This window comes from Herpailurus yagouaroundi, unplaced genomic scaffold (genome assembly GCF_014898765.1).
Source record: "Herpailurus yagouaroundi ecotype Mexico unplaced genomic scaffold, PumYag 100, whole genome shotgun sequence".
NCBI lineage: Eukaryota > Metazoa > Chordata > Mammalia > Carnivora > Felidae > Herpailurus > Herpailurus yagouaroundi.
Window position 1 is genome coordinate 24,068,177 of NW_024412391.1, and position 16,440 is coordinate 24,084,616.

Sequence of the window (16,440 nt, forward strand, 5' to 3'; positions counted from 1 at the left end):
GCACAGTACGGCGGGGCGGGGCGGGGCTACGGCCGGCGGCGCGGGGTCCCGGGGCCGCCGTGGCTCGCCGTCAGCCCCGCGGCGGAGACAGTGGGCTTCCCCCCCGTTGGGGACCCGCGTCTCCCGCTGCCCTGGAAATGTGGCCGCCTACCCGCAGCCTGCAGAATTTTAAATGCTCATTTGGTGTTTGACCCCCTGTGTCATCTCTTTTCCTTAATACAGAATTGGAAAAACAAATAGCCCTTCGTCGACTGATGACCAAGGTCGAGGGTGAGGCGAAAAGCGACCTCCGTGCTTGAATTGTTAGGATCTTCACTCGAGGGAATGGTGGTCACTCTTATGGGGGCTAGGAGGGTCCAGAGTACCGTCTGGACCTCAGAACTGGAAAGCCTGTGAATGCACCAGAAAAACTTGGAAGTCATCTTTCTGCTTTGGTACCTAACTCCTATCACTTGTTATTGCTCCTTTCCTGGACTAAGACTAAGTCTTTCAAAGGCTAATTGCCTGATAATTTTGCCCCTATAATATAAGTGGATAGTAGCGGGTAATTTTGCCCTGCGGAAAGGGATACACAGCAGGCTTTGTCCAAATTCAACTCAATATAATACTATACACACCGCCACAAGGACGCTCCTAGTAGGGCAGTTCTGCAAACACCAACTACTTTTGCTGAGTCAGCTGAAGGGAAGCCAAGGAGAAAGGCAATCTGTCCAGTGCTTGTTGCTCAGCCCTTCCAGCTCTAGCCCTGGATAAGCAGGGCTAGCTCAAGTCATTCTTCAAAGGCTCTGAACCAAAGTAGGTTTTGTAACTTGTTTCTAACCCAAACTCTTTCTTATGGGCTGAGGTTCTTCTGTGAGGCCACACCTTTGAAATGATCCCTTCTGTCTGTCAAGCTCCAGTCACTTATATTTTGTGAGGCGGAGCGCCCCCTAGGGGTGTCCTGCTATTATAGACCCAGAGAAAGGGGCATCCATGGTTCCTCGCTGAGAAGAAACTGCTTTAAAACCTTTATGAAACAGATTAAAGCGTTATAGAATTCAGTATCCACACTAAGCTAGATTTATCCCAATGACTTAGAGTTCCTAATCCCATGACAAATGAAGAAGTAGAGAAACATGAAGTGGCACTTGACTTTTAGAAGCCAAGAGTATTTTAAGAGAAACGGCTAAACAATCATGTTGGAAGGTATAGTTTTAGTGGATTCCATGTGATTTGAGAGATACTAGGAATTATGAGATCTTTACATTGCAAGTGTTCCTGTGTTGATGAGATCAAATGAGATAAAGTTCTTTACTGGGAGAAAAGGAAGGGGATATACATTTCTATCAAGACAAAAAGTCGGAAAAACTGAGTTTGAGGAATCTGGAGGGTCATTTTTATGCATCATTAAATTGTTGAGTACAAGAGAAAGCATAAATCGAGATGCTAAAATCATAGTGCCTTTGGGCTGGGAAAAGTGAAAGACAACAGCACAGATAATTTTATAGCTAGACTTTAAATAACAAGAATCAGAAAGAAAGTGGAAAATTAATGTTCTAGAAGTGATACCGGTGGCTTGAAAGACCCCAGTTCCCTGTTTGAACCACTGAGTCTGAGAAGCAGGAGAAGATGGCAAAAAAAAAAAGTCCATCTGCAGAAGTGAGAAAAAGGATAGGGTGGAAAGGTGGAAGGACAAGGTGGAAAAGAAGATACAGGAGGAATAACCACCAAACAGACTGAGGGGGTCCATAGACGACATCGGATATTAGAGTTAACCCCGTCTGGATAGTATCATGCTGCTGCCTCTTAACTGTCTTTAAACAGTAATTTGTGAAATGGGAGTACTAATGCCTCTTTTGAAGTGTATGACAGATGACACAATGTATGGAAAGCACCAAAGCATTCTGTGTACCCATGTTGAAAGAACGCAGGCTGAATGCATGTCTGTTATGTTTTGGATGCTGAGGCCGAGCTCAGTCTGGAGTGGAGTCAGGCATGCGAACAGATAAATTATCAAATAACGGACCCCTTGGAACACAGAAGCCCCAAAAGCAAATATGAGCACTTAGTATGTTCTTTTTCCTTTATTCTGTGAGATGGAGGTTGGTGGCAGATGCTGCTTTGGGAGAATGAGATCAAGAGTGGGCTGGGCGTGAGCAGTAGGTGGAGACAACAAGCAGTCGGTGTTCATGCCCCAGTTTTGATGGAAGGCTAAGTAGGAGCCTGTGTTGGAGTCTGAAGGCGTCAGAACAGGAACAATGAAGACAGAGTGAGCTGCTTCGGTGAGCAGAGTAGGCGGGTGACACGCTGCCTGACTGCGTGCCTGTGGGTTCTGGCAGTGTTTCAGACTGAATGCTTTTGTGCATACAATTTCATAAAGTATCCCTTCCGCCAAATTATTTCAGTCTTCAAGGGCCTGTATCTAAGCAGCATCAACCTGGGACAAGGGGGCAACAGTCCTTTTAGAATTCTAGAATTTCAAGGGTGGGCAGAACAGAACAATCTTCTGCCTCACACCTCTCTAACACAAAATATACTCCTCCATCATACATACGTTTCGTTTTGGGTTTTTGGTAATGAGCAGGGGGTGAAGGGAGGTGGTGAATTTATTAACCGTTTGAAGAAGGAATTTTAAAAATTATTTTATTGTTCAAACTAGACTCAAGTTCTAGATGAATCAACAGTCCAGACAGACCAAATCCTCCAAACTAAAAGCTTTATTTACATTTTATTTATTTATTTTTTTAAGTTTATTTATTTTGAGAGAGAGAGGGCAAGTGGGGCAGGGGCAGAGAGAGAGAGAGAGAGAGAGAGAGAGAGAGAGAGACAATCCCAAGCAGGCTCCATGCTGTCAGCACAGAGCCTGATACAGGGCTTGATCTCCTGAACTATGAAATCATGACCTGAGCCAGTCAAATCGGACGCTTAACCGACTGACCCACCCAGGCACCCCAACGCTTTTCATTTTAAATTGTCCACTAGACTAGCATTTCTGAGCATGCAAATCACCTAGAGATTCCATATAATAATGCTTGGTGCTGCCTTTTTAAAATGGGACATATGTTCTCCAACTCTCCATAGTTCTCAACTAGTTGCTTTACTTCTTTTTCACAACTTTCCTCCTTTATAAGCACTTTGGACTTGCTTGCACCAGAACCAAAATTACTTTTGTCATAGTCTGTGCTGTATTTTAGTGATTAGTGTAATTTTATCCTTTTGCAATATAAACTGCTTTGTAACAGAAACTATTTTAAATATTCTGTACTGTATTTTAGGGACTAGTATACTTGTATCTTTTTACAGTATGAACTGCTTTGTAACAGAAACTATTTTACTCACCACCATATCCTTGCAGCATCTACTACTGTCTTCTGGCAAATGATTTAAAAATTCCTATTTGTGGAGGTCTATACATCATTGATTTAAATATTTTCCATATGATTTCCATTTTTTCCCATAGGAAATATTTCACGTCTTGGTAACATGCAGCCCAGCAGGGGAAATTTTGCTCCCCAGGAGACATGTGCCAATGTCTAAAGACATTTTTAGTTGTCACAACTTATGGGCGCAAGGGAATGCTACTGACGTCGAGTGTGTGGATGCCAGTGATGCTGCTAAACATCCCACAATGCACAGAGCAGCCCTCCACAACAAAGCAACATAGGGTGCAAAATGTCAATAGTAGCTGAGGTTGGAAAACGGAAGCTTAATCAAATAGTTATAGCGTAATTTTTACATGTGGCTGCCTGATCGTTACTTAAGTCAGAATAGTGTATACCTGAGCAGCTCGTGGCAATGACATTGGGATTTTAACCACTTCCTAAATGTGTAATTATACCACTTCCCCAAATAAATGCAACTTTGCCCATATAATTTCTTTTAAGCCTCTCTAATTTGTTTTGAAGATTTGCATCCTCTAAAAGACCATATATTCATGTATGTAGATATATGTGCACACACACACACACACATATACATATTTATGCACACAGTCTAGAAAAAAGAAAAAAGAAAGAACGCATGATAGGAAGGGAGGGAGGGGGAGAGGGAGGAAGGAAGAGAGGATCATTTCAATCAGTGAGCACACAGGTAGACTGGCAAACATTTAATCCAATGAATTACACTATTTGTTTTACTTTCTTTAGGGCACAAATTTACACCGTGGCATGCAGCCAGTATTCCTAAGTTTTTATCTATCATTCTATAAAACAACAATTTTAGCTTTTGTTTCTTGTAACAGTATCAAATTATGTTCTTTAACTCAGTTAGAAATCTCATCTGTATTCTCTGTAAACCTGCAATATAATATTACCTGGAAACCATAATACATTCAAAAAATTGTCTCAAGATAGTGTTTCTTTTTTAAAATGTAATTACAATTTAATCATTCATTCTTATTTTCAGAAAATAAAAGGTATTTTGAAATTTTTAGAGCATCAAACTTACTACCTAAAAAACTGATGTGTGATAGGGGATGGTCATGAGGTAGGTTTTATCTTATCACTCCAGTGAAGAATGGCAATCATTTAGCTACTCTGAGTGGGTAAGGACACATTCTTTGATAGAGCATGGTTCTCGGGTCACATGTATACCACATAAATTCAAAAGATTACTCCTATATGTAAACCATATGATCACTAATATATAAGCTTATTTTTTTGTTTTCAACAGATAACTGGATTCTTTCAAACATTTATAAATGATAAGCACTGGTGAAGTGAAGACATCTTTTGGCACACTTGTGAAACCCATTCAAAAAAATAGTCACTTCTCATACTAAAGATAAATATAAAAGGTGCTGCAAGGATATATGAACATAAATTTTGAAAAGTTCTAATGAGAACTACTGGGGAGGTCAGACTAAAACTTTCTACTAATTAGTCATAATATTGGTAAAATCAGTTACACTAAAACTTTCTATTGACTAGTCATAACATTAGTTATAATATTAGTAAAATATTAGTAAAATTTGAATGAACTCATATTTATGTTCAGGATTATTCAGAAATATTTCTGGCTGGCCTCTTATACTACATGTAACCTGAGCAGCTTTGAAAAGTAACTTAGTACCTATTACAACTGTTCTTGTTTTAATGTATTAGCATGAAGGGTCCCTCTACTGGATTAGATTTAACAACGCAAGAAGAATTCAAATATGACCACTGTTGTTCCCTACCACTGATGTTACACTTGCGAATGTTTCAAAGTACTTCACCATTAAAGACTAGAAGTTATAACTTTCCTAAGGAACACTATTCTTATTCATTAACACAGGTAAGTAGAAATGGAGGCTGGGAATAAGCAACACACACATAAGCATAATACATTCCGGACCTCATTTCCCACATTGGCTTCTGAGTTCTTAATAAGCAGCGGAAAAGTGAAGGATCGTAATATTCTCCTTTGCCAGAAACAAAGAAAGTAAAAGGTGGTTCTGGATTAACCAAAAACTGAATCATGTGGCTCTGAAGAATTTATTAAGAAATTAATTTTTTTTCCAAATAAACATTTTTAATATGCCTAATAATTTATTAGTTAAATACTGACTTGTAAAGTATATATACTTACTACTTTAAAATGGAAAGGGCCAAGGAGGGGTATACCTCTTTTTTTATATCAAGCTGAAATCAAAAAAGAAAACAATTCTGAAGTCAGTTCATCTTTAAGTCACTTTAAACTTTATTTCTCTGGAGCAGATTCAAATCATGAATATTAAGATCCTGGGTTGGAAATTACAGTCTTGAGTAATGTAGATTTTATCATCTGAGGAAAACAAAAATCTTCACTAGCAATTCTAATTTGTAGTTTCAAAAACTAGGAAAAAAGATTCTTTAGAATTTTTTTTTTTTTTTAGCAATTTCCAAGTTATAGGCTACTTGTGTCATCCCTACATTAAAATAAGAAAAGTGCTATAATTTCATTAAATTGCTAAAATAAGAATGTATTTAGACAACAATATGTAAATGCCACCACTACCCTCATTAAACAAACAATTCTAGGACATTGTGTAAAATGCTCGTTTCAACTGTTGCTCAGTTTTCTGGCTTTATTCTCTGACCCTCCACCTCCCTTCCCGACGTCCACTCTGCCCAGACTATTTTTAAGTTTCGGGAGTGTAGTGGCCCTTGAACGGTTCCTTTTGCCATGAAAACCTTCCCTTACATCATCTGTCTTTAGGAATCAGTTCAAATGAAACCTCCTGTGTTTAAGTCCCCCGGTTTCCCACAATGCTTTGTGCATCCATCGCAGCACCCATCAAAGTGCAGCAGTTCCGTGTTAACACGCTCGTCCTTCCCACACCCACACCCGGATACCTTCATCTGTGTGTTCTCAATATCTAAGTGCTCGGTGTTTGTAAAATTATAAAAGTAAACGTTTTTGAGGCTATTCGTTTCCTCTTAAACCCATCTGTTAAAGATTTCTTTTAAAAATGTGAGTTGAAGGAAAACACTGCAATGTCTACACAGAGTATCTCACCTCTCACAACCCACGTGTATTAGACATTTGTTTTTCTAACATTAGTATAATTAATTAGATCAAGAAGCCCATTTCTGAGATCTAAGGACAAAGGGCTGTAACAATGCGCAAACCAAATACGGTTAAAAATCTGAAATATGCGGAATTTGCTTTAAAGTAGAAAAGAGCAAAGAAAAAAAGAAACATGAACTGCCCTTGAAAGAATGATGGTATGTATGTTTATCAAACACTCAGCTTCATTTAGGCATTTAATTAAGCCGTTTATTGCTTCAAATGTGTCACCATGAACATTTTAATGTACACTTCATAGCAGTAAGGCCTCAATTTTCACCACCTATAAAATGTGAACCCACATTTGGATTCTTTGTGTCACCAATTATTACATGAGTTTTGTACAACAAAGAGTCTGAATGTGTATTTTGTAATAGCAAAAATGCTTATCACACCCCTTGGCCTAAGCGTCTCAAAGTATATTAATAGTTGGCCACATTTTTTTTTTTTTTTTTTTTTGGAGGAGGTAGTTCCACGTTTGGCCCATTTATTCATATACATATATAAAATATCTTAGATACTAACTGGTTCCACCAATTGCTAAATAACCGAACAAAATTTTCATTTGCTTCTTTATAGATGCTTCATAAAATATTCAATGTTTGAGGTTAAGTTTTGTCAAAATGTTTTCTAAATGATTTGGTAACTAGTGGAATTCACACACTGAAAGGGGTTGCAGCAGCTGGAAATGGGGGATGTTCCTGACTCCGACAAGGAACTTTCTCTTAAAATAAGGCTGTACATAAGGCTTTTTCCTTTGACCAATTCCTGGAAAATGAGTAACTTGGAAAAGTCATTATATAGAATTAGGAGATTGAACAATACCACAGAGCATCTCCAGGCAACATGCTAATAAGCTAACTGAATGCTACGTTAATATATTATTTCTTAAAGGTTTATAATATCTCCATGAAAATACTGAATGTTACGAAATCATGATACTTATGATATCGTGAAATCATGAATACCCACAAATGAACCTACTTTGTTTTAGGGGCTTTCCAGCTATAAAATCACTCTGCAACAGCTCAGAGTTGCTCAGAGTTGAGGATTCGTGAAGCTAAAAGAGACCTTTGAAATCCCCTACCTAATCCATACCCTTTGGGTAGCATTGCATAGATTTTATAGACTTCTGAAAAAGTTCTAAGAGGCTCATAAGTGGTTTTGATTAAAGCAGAAATCTAATGGACCCATAAGTTTCAACATAAAAGAAATATGATGTAATAAGTACTTTTAAAGTTTTAAGGATTTTTCTACCAACCAGACTTGATATTATACCTGAAATAAAACCTCCACTATGCAAAATTTATAATTTAAATAGCACCTATAGAATAAAACCTTAGGAGTGCTTTACAGACATCCTGCAGCCAGCATCACCCTGGTTTAATAAGGCCCAGAGTGATTCAAAATTTGAATGAACTGTCATACCAATATGTGGTAGTATCGGAAATAGAACTGAATTTTAAGCTCCAATCCAGGAGGTCTCTTTATTTAAATTGGCCACACTGCCTAAAGTCAAAACATCTATAACCATTATTTCTATTTTATCTACTATAATTAGACTGTTTTCATGTCCCTTAGACTGAAGGAAAAGCCAGAGAGATGTTCTAGAAAAATACATTTGCATTTCAAATTTACATTAAAAATGTCTTTCCCTTATTTTTACGTCCCGAATTCCAAGCATTGTTTAAGAAATCACAGATTACATAGCATTCTGTGTCCTGGGCCTCTGTCCTTTTTAGATTAGGAAAACTGGAAGTTAATTGGAATTAAGAAATTTTCCTTATTGAGTGTGTAAAGTATAAATACAAGTAATTTTTTAAAAACTTTATTTTAACACCTAATACAATTCCAATTTTAAGGATTACTTGCACAAAAAAATAAACACATTTGGTATAAAAATGTATCACTTTAACACCCTTTGCCCTTCAGCCCCTCCCCCGCCCCCCCCTCCCCTCCCACGAACTGCACTCTATCTGGATGCAGAAACATATAAAGACTAATGGCACAGATTCGTTTTTACCTACAGGAGTTTCTGTTTATGTACCCAGGTACTCTAGAGGACACCAGCCCACTTTATCACATGAACCATTTCCTTCAGCCTGCTGAATTTAGTTTCACAAAGAAACAAAGCTTATTATAAAGGCATTTTAAAAACCATTATCTTAAATTCTTTTTAGAAGCACTGACTTTTTTTTTTTTTTTTTTTGCAACCATTATATACAGTGTTACATAACAGCTCTGGAGTACAGTACATGCAGCAGAACATACCTGTTGAATATAAAATGCTTTTCTTAAAATCTTCATCGTTGGAATTCTCTGAAGTCTAAATTATAGAATGCCCATTACTTTGAGAAACTGGTTGAGGAGTACAAATGTCTGCATATGTTGGCCACTGAAAGAATCCAAGGCTAACTGGAATAATATTCGTAGCACACCAGGAGTGCATAAATAATTTACTTACATTATTAAAATACAACCCATAAAATTCAAGTTCAAGATCTTACAGGATTGTCTATGTAAATCCTTGAAGTGGTTGCCTGGAAATGCATTGTTTCTCTTTTTTCTTTTCTTCTGTTTTAAAGTCCCATATAAAACATTTAGTTGAAGTTTTTCCTTGCTCACATGAAATGACCACCCTTATTTGTGCCGACTGCCTCTCCTCTTCATAGCGGCGGTGCACTGAGGACAGTACCACTTTCCTTTTGGAGCTTCTGTCAACCCAACGCACCCATAATGGAACCACTCTATAGGGCACTGGAAGGCAAAATTGCAGAGAAATCGTTCAGACCTCTAAAGATTACAGAATACGCTGAAATATGCCCACTAGACTGCGTATTATTAGATTCATGGAAACGGAACTTTTAGATCAAGGAGCCGATTTACAGATCATTGAATCCAATTGGTTAAGTTTCAGAGATGAGGAAATGGAGGCACAGAAAAAGCATGCATCTTTGTTAACTCGGAGGTTCATATAATCCCTTTTCATAATCCCAAGTAACAAACTAACAAAAATTCACTAATTCTCGTTAAACTGGAGGATACCAACTTTCAAGGGCAAGAAGTGAGATGGGTCACAAAAAAGGCAAATATATTTTACGGATTTTATTTAATATTCAGCATTATTCACTGCTTTATAAAGTAGAATAAGCTGGTTGCAATGCAAAACATGAAGGGATACCCTGGATTTCCTCTCTGGGTAGATCTATGCCTAGACGTGCAGAGGAGAAGTATTCTACTCTGCAGCACATTAAGCACTTGCACATGGGCACAGGAGATCTGAGCACTCGAAGGGCATGCCTGGGAGTGAGAGGGATCAGAGAGTACAACGGGGCGGTCATGGAAATGCATCATCTTCACTAAGTGCCCCAGGACTTTACAACGCTGTTCTTGAAATGATCGGGCAATACTGTTCTACAATAATCACAAACAGCCCACAAGTGATTCTAAAGAGGGAAGGAGGACAGTCTGTCTCCATCTATGTGAACATGCTGTTGGGGTGACCCTGTCATGTCAGGAAAGTACAAACTTTAATGCACACCAAGCCAACCCTGTTCAATCTTCAGATTGTGTAAACTGTTGATTAACCTCAGGATTCTGACATTATGGATTAGTACTTCTTTAGAATTCAGGGTTCTGTTACCCCTCTGCAGGAAAAGATAAATGGAGGGGGACTGGAAGTTTGAGACAGTAAGGAGGGAATAAAATTACTAGAAGAAATATTCTCAGCATCCAATAAAAAGAGATCTCTAACCAGAATTAAGCTTCCTAAAAAAGAAATAGGAATTCTTTTCTTTCAAACCTCTTTTACTTTTTATACCAGAAGTGGCTCTTATCAGCTGACAGCTGCAGAGTACAACAGGAAGTACTATACTGACAGGAGGAAAATATCTTCACATCACAGCCTCAACATTTCCACCCCAACCCCTGGCCGCGGGCTTCCTGACAAAATGCACTGTCTTAAAATTCTAGTTCTTCACCGTAATAGGTGAACTGGATTCTAGTAAACACTGTATTATTTAGCAAAGGGGGTGGAGAGCGTTTCTAATTTTCATACAATGTAACACTTTTTGAGAATTATAATCTGCACATGAAACCATAAAACTAGCTTTAAAAAAACTTAGATTGGGAACACATTAAGGGACATTACCTGTTTTGCAGAGAAATATTCTAGCATTAATATGTAATTAACATAACTGCAAACCTGTGTTCTTAAACTCAGTGACACAGTAAATAAGAAAAATAGTCAAGTAATAATAATTTGTTATTTTTTTCATTCCCAAACAGAAAAAATTTAATACTTACATCTTGGTTATCACAGCCCACCATCTCACCATAGGATACCTAGTTCAAATAAAAGTAAATATTTTTTATTATGACTTATGACAAGCATCTAAATCCAAATTAATGGTTTATGATACTGTTAGGAAATAGATGGAAATATACCATATACTCAATTGCACTAAAAAATAGAGTATATAACTTTTTTAATAAAGATTTTATACAATTTAGAGCTTTTTACTAAAAGATTTTGGGGGGCAGAGGGACAGAGAGAAATACACGGAAATTATGTGCTCTTGGAACGTATGAAAGAACCTCGACAGACTATCTTTGTGTGTGCTTTCTTTTACAAAGAGTTTACATTTCTTTCTTGGTTACTTACTTACTTAAGGTTTTTACTTTTCCTTGGGTCATTAGGTCATTTATATTTTTGCAGTCAATAGTCGAAACTTCTAAACTTATTATAAATTTACTATCTGCCCTTTCTCATTTTTCTTTTTGCTGTTCATCACCAGCACTTTATAATATAATTTCCTAATTCTTGAATTAACTTATGTTCTCAATGGACCAAAACATTTTTTCAGACAGGGTTATAACTAGAGGGTATACTGATTCTCTGCACTAGTGAGAGTATCTGTATATGGTTGTACGCACATGAATGACTTCTCTGGGTAACAATTTTGGGGGGGCACCCAGATTTTTCCCTTAGAGCTCTACAGTTTTATTGCATCAACTTAACTAGTTTCCAGTGTTACAGATAGGCAATCTAGGGTGAATCTGATTTTGTTCTTTTGTAGGTAAGCTACTTTAACTGACAGGATTTTTACACAATTTTCTTTGTTTAATCACTGATATTAAAAAACGTTTGGGGTGCCTGGGTGACTCAGTCAGTTAAGAGTCTGACTCTTGATTTTGGCTCAGGTCATGATCTCACGGTTTCATGAGTTCAAGCCCCACATCAGGCTCTGCACTGACAGTGTGGAGCCTGCTTGGGATTCTGTCTCCCTCTCTCTCTGCCCCTCCCCTACTTGTGCTGTCTCCGTCTCTCTCAAAATTAATAAATAAACTTTAAAAAAAAGTTTGTCAGGTGACAGTACAAAAACTAACAAACTCTTTAATGGCAAATTCTCAAAAATTAGATTGCCAACTCACACCATTAAACACAATAAATTGTAGATAGATTAAAGATTTAAATGTGAAGAAACTAAAGTATATCAAGAGCTAGACAAAGCCATTTGCAAATAAGAAAAAATAAAAGACACATTTATAAGGGGAAAAAAAGCAAAAAGGCCTCCTAAGCATATAACCCATGGCTGACTTCATAAAGACTGAGTCATTACTCCATAAAATTGGAACTTCAAAACTAAAAACATAAATACATAAAAATAAAAAAAATTAAAAAAATAAACCGCAAAGCATTCTTAATGTACAAGACAAAAATGATAGAAAAATCGGCCAATACCATTAAGAGTCAATTCATAAAAGAAGAAATAAAAATGGCCAAAAAGGGTCCAATTTTACTACTAACGTAAATTGAAATGATTGTGATATAAAACTATCAAATTGGTACATGGTTTTCAAGACAGAATAATATCCAGTGTTGGACCGGGTTAAGGAAACAGGCACGCTCACCAATTTTTGGTAATGAATTCCAAAAGATAATTTGGTAGTCTATAACAAATATTTTAACTTTATTTCTAAAAGATTATCTTAGAAATACATGTATAAAATGGGTAACATTTAAAAAATGTCTACCATAACATTATTTGTAACTTCAAAAGAATTCAAGCCACTAAAAGACATATAGCTAACCATTGGTTTAAAAAGTTACACACAGCCTAACAGATAACTGTGAGAAGATTAAAAAAATTACTTAAAAATGATGCTCAGTACATATGACTTAGTGAAAAAGTGTTACATAAAGAATATACTGTGACTCCAACTGGTCAAATTCACACACATATATACACATACACACAAACATATACATGCACATGCGTATCTGCACATCTGTGTGTACATATGTGTATGAGACTGAATGTTTGTGCCTCTCCCCTAAATTCTTGTGTTGTATCCCTTCCCCTCAACTGTATTTGGAGATAGGGTCTGTGAGGCAATGAAGGTGAAAATGAGCCATATGCGTGGAATCTTAATCCAGTAGGGCTGGTGCCCTTATAGAAGAGGAAGAGACACCAGTGCTCTCTTCACCATGTGAGGCTACAACACGAAGGTGGCCCTTGGCAAGCGAGGAAAAGAGCCCTCACCAGGAATGGAATCGGTCAGCACTTTGACACTAGCCCAGCCCCCAGAACTGTGAGAAGATAGGGTTCTGCTGTTTAAACCGCCCCGTCTGTGGTATTTTGTGACGGCAGCCTGAGCAGACTAAGACAACATGCTTGTGGGGTGTATGGCAGTGATAAATCAAAATGTCTAATTACAGGCTGTATCCGGGGGCTGAGATATGGGTGACTTACACATTCTATTACATTCCTTACACAAGAAAGCAAAAGTGTTTTAACTGGAGGAAAAAAAGAGCACTTAAAAAATTGAAATAGCTCCCTTGCTTCTATTTGATTCAGATTATGCTTTTACCTGATTACAAATGCAGTATCGTGGTTCATTTGGGTCATAAGTCCAATCAACCTGACTGTTTGAATCGGATTCTGGTACCACTGTTGTCTGTTGAGACATCTCTTGGACGACGGCTGATGAAGAAGAACACGATGACAGAGAGGAGGAGGAGGAGGAGGAGGAGGACTGCTGATTTGAAGACTTGTTGTTGTTTCTGAAAGAACAGTATCAGATCTATTTGCTCAGCATCCAAAAGAAATTACGTGAGAGTAACTCCTAAGTGAGTGGTATGACATGAAATAACATCAACTGTATAAATTAACATTTAACGTAAAGTTAAACTAACCTGATAAACATATTTGAAAGCATAATTGTTGACAGCAACAAAGAGCAATTATCTTTCATAACCATTTTCTTTTTTTTTTATATTTTTTTATTTTCTGGAGAATAAAGATATTTAAAAAACTCAGCATATCTTGGTTTTTAAAATAATTTTTTAGGGGCGCCTGGGTGGCGCAGTCGGTTAAGCGTCCGACTTCAGCCAGGTCACGATCTCGCGGTCCGTGAGTTCGAGCCCCGCGTCGGGCTCTGGGCTGATGGCTCAGAGCCTGGAGCCTGTTTCCGATTCTGTGTCTCCCTCTCTCTCTGCCCCTCGCCCGTTCATGCTCTGTCTCTCTCTGTCCCAAAAATAAATAAACGTTGGGAAAAAAAAATTAAAAAAAAAATAATAATAATAATAATTTTTTAATCAGTTACTATGTAGCATTGACTTAAATTATAGGTAATAGTTTTAAGAATTAATATTAGTTATGGCTACCTTAGAGACATTCTTTGTATTTTTTTTAAATTTTTTTTTAACGTTTATTTGTTTTTGAGACAGAGAGAGATAGAGCATGAACGGGGGAGGGGCAGAGAGAGAGGGAGACACAGAATCTGAAACAGGCTCCAGGCTCTGAGCTGTCTGTCAGCACAGAGCCCAACGCAGGGCTCAAACTCACGGACCGTGAGATCATGACCTGAGCCGAAGCTGGCCGCTTAACCGACTGAGCCACCCAGGCGCCCCATTCTTTGTATTTTTAAGCCAAGTGAATACTCTTCATCAAAATATAAAATACAAATACACATCCCAAAAAGTGTCCTTCTTAATGCCCATCACCTGTTTAACCACCCCCCCTCCTCCCCTCCAGCAATCCCGTTTGCTCTCACTTTTTGGGATGAGCACTGGGTGGCATATGTAAGAGATGAATCACTGGGTTCCACTCCTGAAGCCAGACTGCACTGTATGTTAACTAACTTGAATTTAAATAAAAATATATATATACAAATACACAAAAGCATTTGATGAAAATGATCATGACCATCTGTCAATATGTGAATACTTACCTGTGTTAGATAGGAAACAGAGTGTTAAAATTCACAAGCAATTTACTATTATTTATATGCTAAAATTAAATTTTAAAAATAGGGAAATCTATCATGGGCAGTTATAATAAATTTGGGTCACTAAGATGAATTATTTTTTAGGATATCTAGCACTTTTGTGTTGATTCTACATTGATCATTCTTTTAGAGATTTACCCACAGAAAATAGAATACATTTAAAAATAAATTATGGGGGCGCCTGGGTGGCGCAGTCGGGTAAGCGTCCGACTTCAGCCAGGTCACGATCTCGCGGTTCGTGAGTTCGAGCCCTGCGTCAGGCTCTGGGCTGATGGCTCAGAGCCTGGAGCCTGTTTCCGATTCTGTGTCTCCCTCTCTCTCTCTGCCCCTCGCCCGTTCATGCTCTGTCTCTCTCTGTCCCAAAAATAAATAAACGTTGAAAAAAAAAATTAAAAAAAAATAATAATAAATAAATAAATAAATAAAATAAAAATAAATTATGATGCAATTACTAGGTAACCTATTCTTCTGGCCTACCATTCAGAACTTCCATGATGGCAGAACACCTACCAAACGCAGACACCTGGGACAGGTGGCGCCGAATGCTGTTAAGTTTTCATATTTAAAATTCAGACAATCTTCCTTAGAGTCTCATACACTCAATCTAGAGATATTTTCATAATTTCAGTTTTGGGGGCATAAGACCAAGAATGAAGGAAGATAATTTACTTTTAATAAAAGTGAATAATTTTATTCAAAAAAACTCCCAGGATAAAATTTGTGTCTTATGCATTAATTTACATTGAAACACATGATAAAATAAGGGATCATAGATGAAAAAAGTTCCATAAAATGGTTTATCCTAGGGAACGAAAGAAAGTAAACAGAAGTCATTTATACCCAATGTAAGACTTTAGAAAGATTAAAGACACTTAACGTCTTCTAAAGACTTTACTCCTCCAAAGTAGGGCAGTGTGGATGAAAATGTCATGTCTCCCTGCTTCCCTAAAGGTCACCCTGATCCTTTATATGCTACCTGTGTTTAATATACGGAAGCCCAGCTGGGTACCAAGTAGCCTGCATACTTAGTAAAGGCATGGGGCTACTGTAATGATCAAACTTACTTGCTCTTTCTCCCGCTCCGTGAGTCGGCTGCTGATGAACCGGCGTTCTGTGTTAATGTAGTCATGAGTGCTGAAGATGATGAATAGCCAGCTGTTTCTCTGGGCATTGAAAATTCTTTTCCCAGCTGAAAGTCATTATTCTTAAACGCTTCATAACTGGCTTTTAGACTTGATGTTCTTCGTCCCTCTTTCATCTTAAATAGACATTCATGGAGAATATTAATAAACATAAGTATGCAGACTTTCTTTTTCAGTCCTACTAGTTATAATATTATGTTGGTTATCCAGTATTATTTTGTTTAAGCCATTATTTTCATCACTGTAATTTAAGCTACTTTATGTAAAGATTTAAAATCAGTTTTTACACAGTTAGGAGGTGACTATAGAGTGGGCAACTTAATTTGGAATATATTAATTTGGCAATCTAAGTCCTAAGGCTATTGAAGAAACCCCGAAACCAGCAGAGAGAACAGAGTGCTCTCCTAGCAGATGCTGTGGCTCACTGTCAAGACTATGCACATCATGAGCAATTACTGGGTGAAGGGCTCTGCATGAGATTGCACAAAACTATTTTTCA

The 16,440-nt window shown here is 37.6% G+C and overlaps 1 protein-coding gene across 2 annotated transcripts in view; it reads right to left on the reverse strand.

Annotated features, from left to right (window-relative positions):
• Positions 1-6,695: 6,695 nt before the first annotated feature.
• Positions 6,696-16,440, reverse strand: part of ING3 (inhibitor of growth family member 3) — a 29,158-nt gene continuing 19,413 nt past the window's right edge. For both annotated transcript variants that reach the window (XM_040472142.1, XM_040472140.1), the window contains exons 9-12: positions 15,864-16,057; positions 13,381-13,573; positions 10,813-10,851; positions 6,696-9,264 (exon numbers count right to left, since the gene is read on the reverse strand). In XM_040472142.1, the coding sequence (XP_040328076.1) occupies positions 9,148-9,264; positions 10,813-10,851; positions 13,381-13,573; positions 15,864-16,057 (543 nt within the window). In that variant the 3' untranslated portion in view covers positions 6,696-9,147. The remainder of the gene's footprint in view (positions 9,265-10,812; positions 10,852-13,380; positions 13,574-15,863; positions 16,058-16,440) is intronic.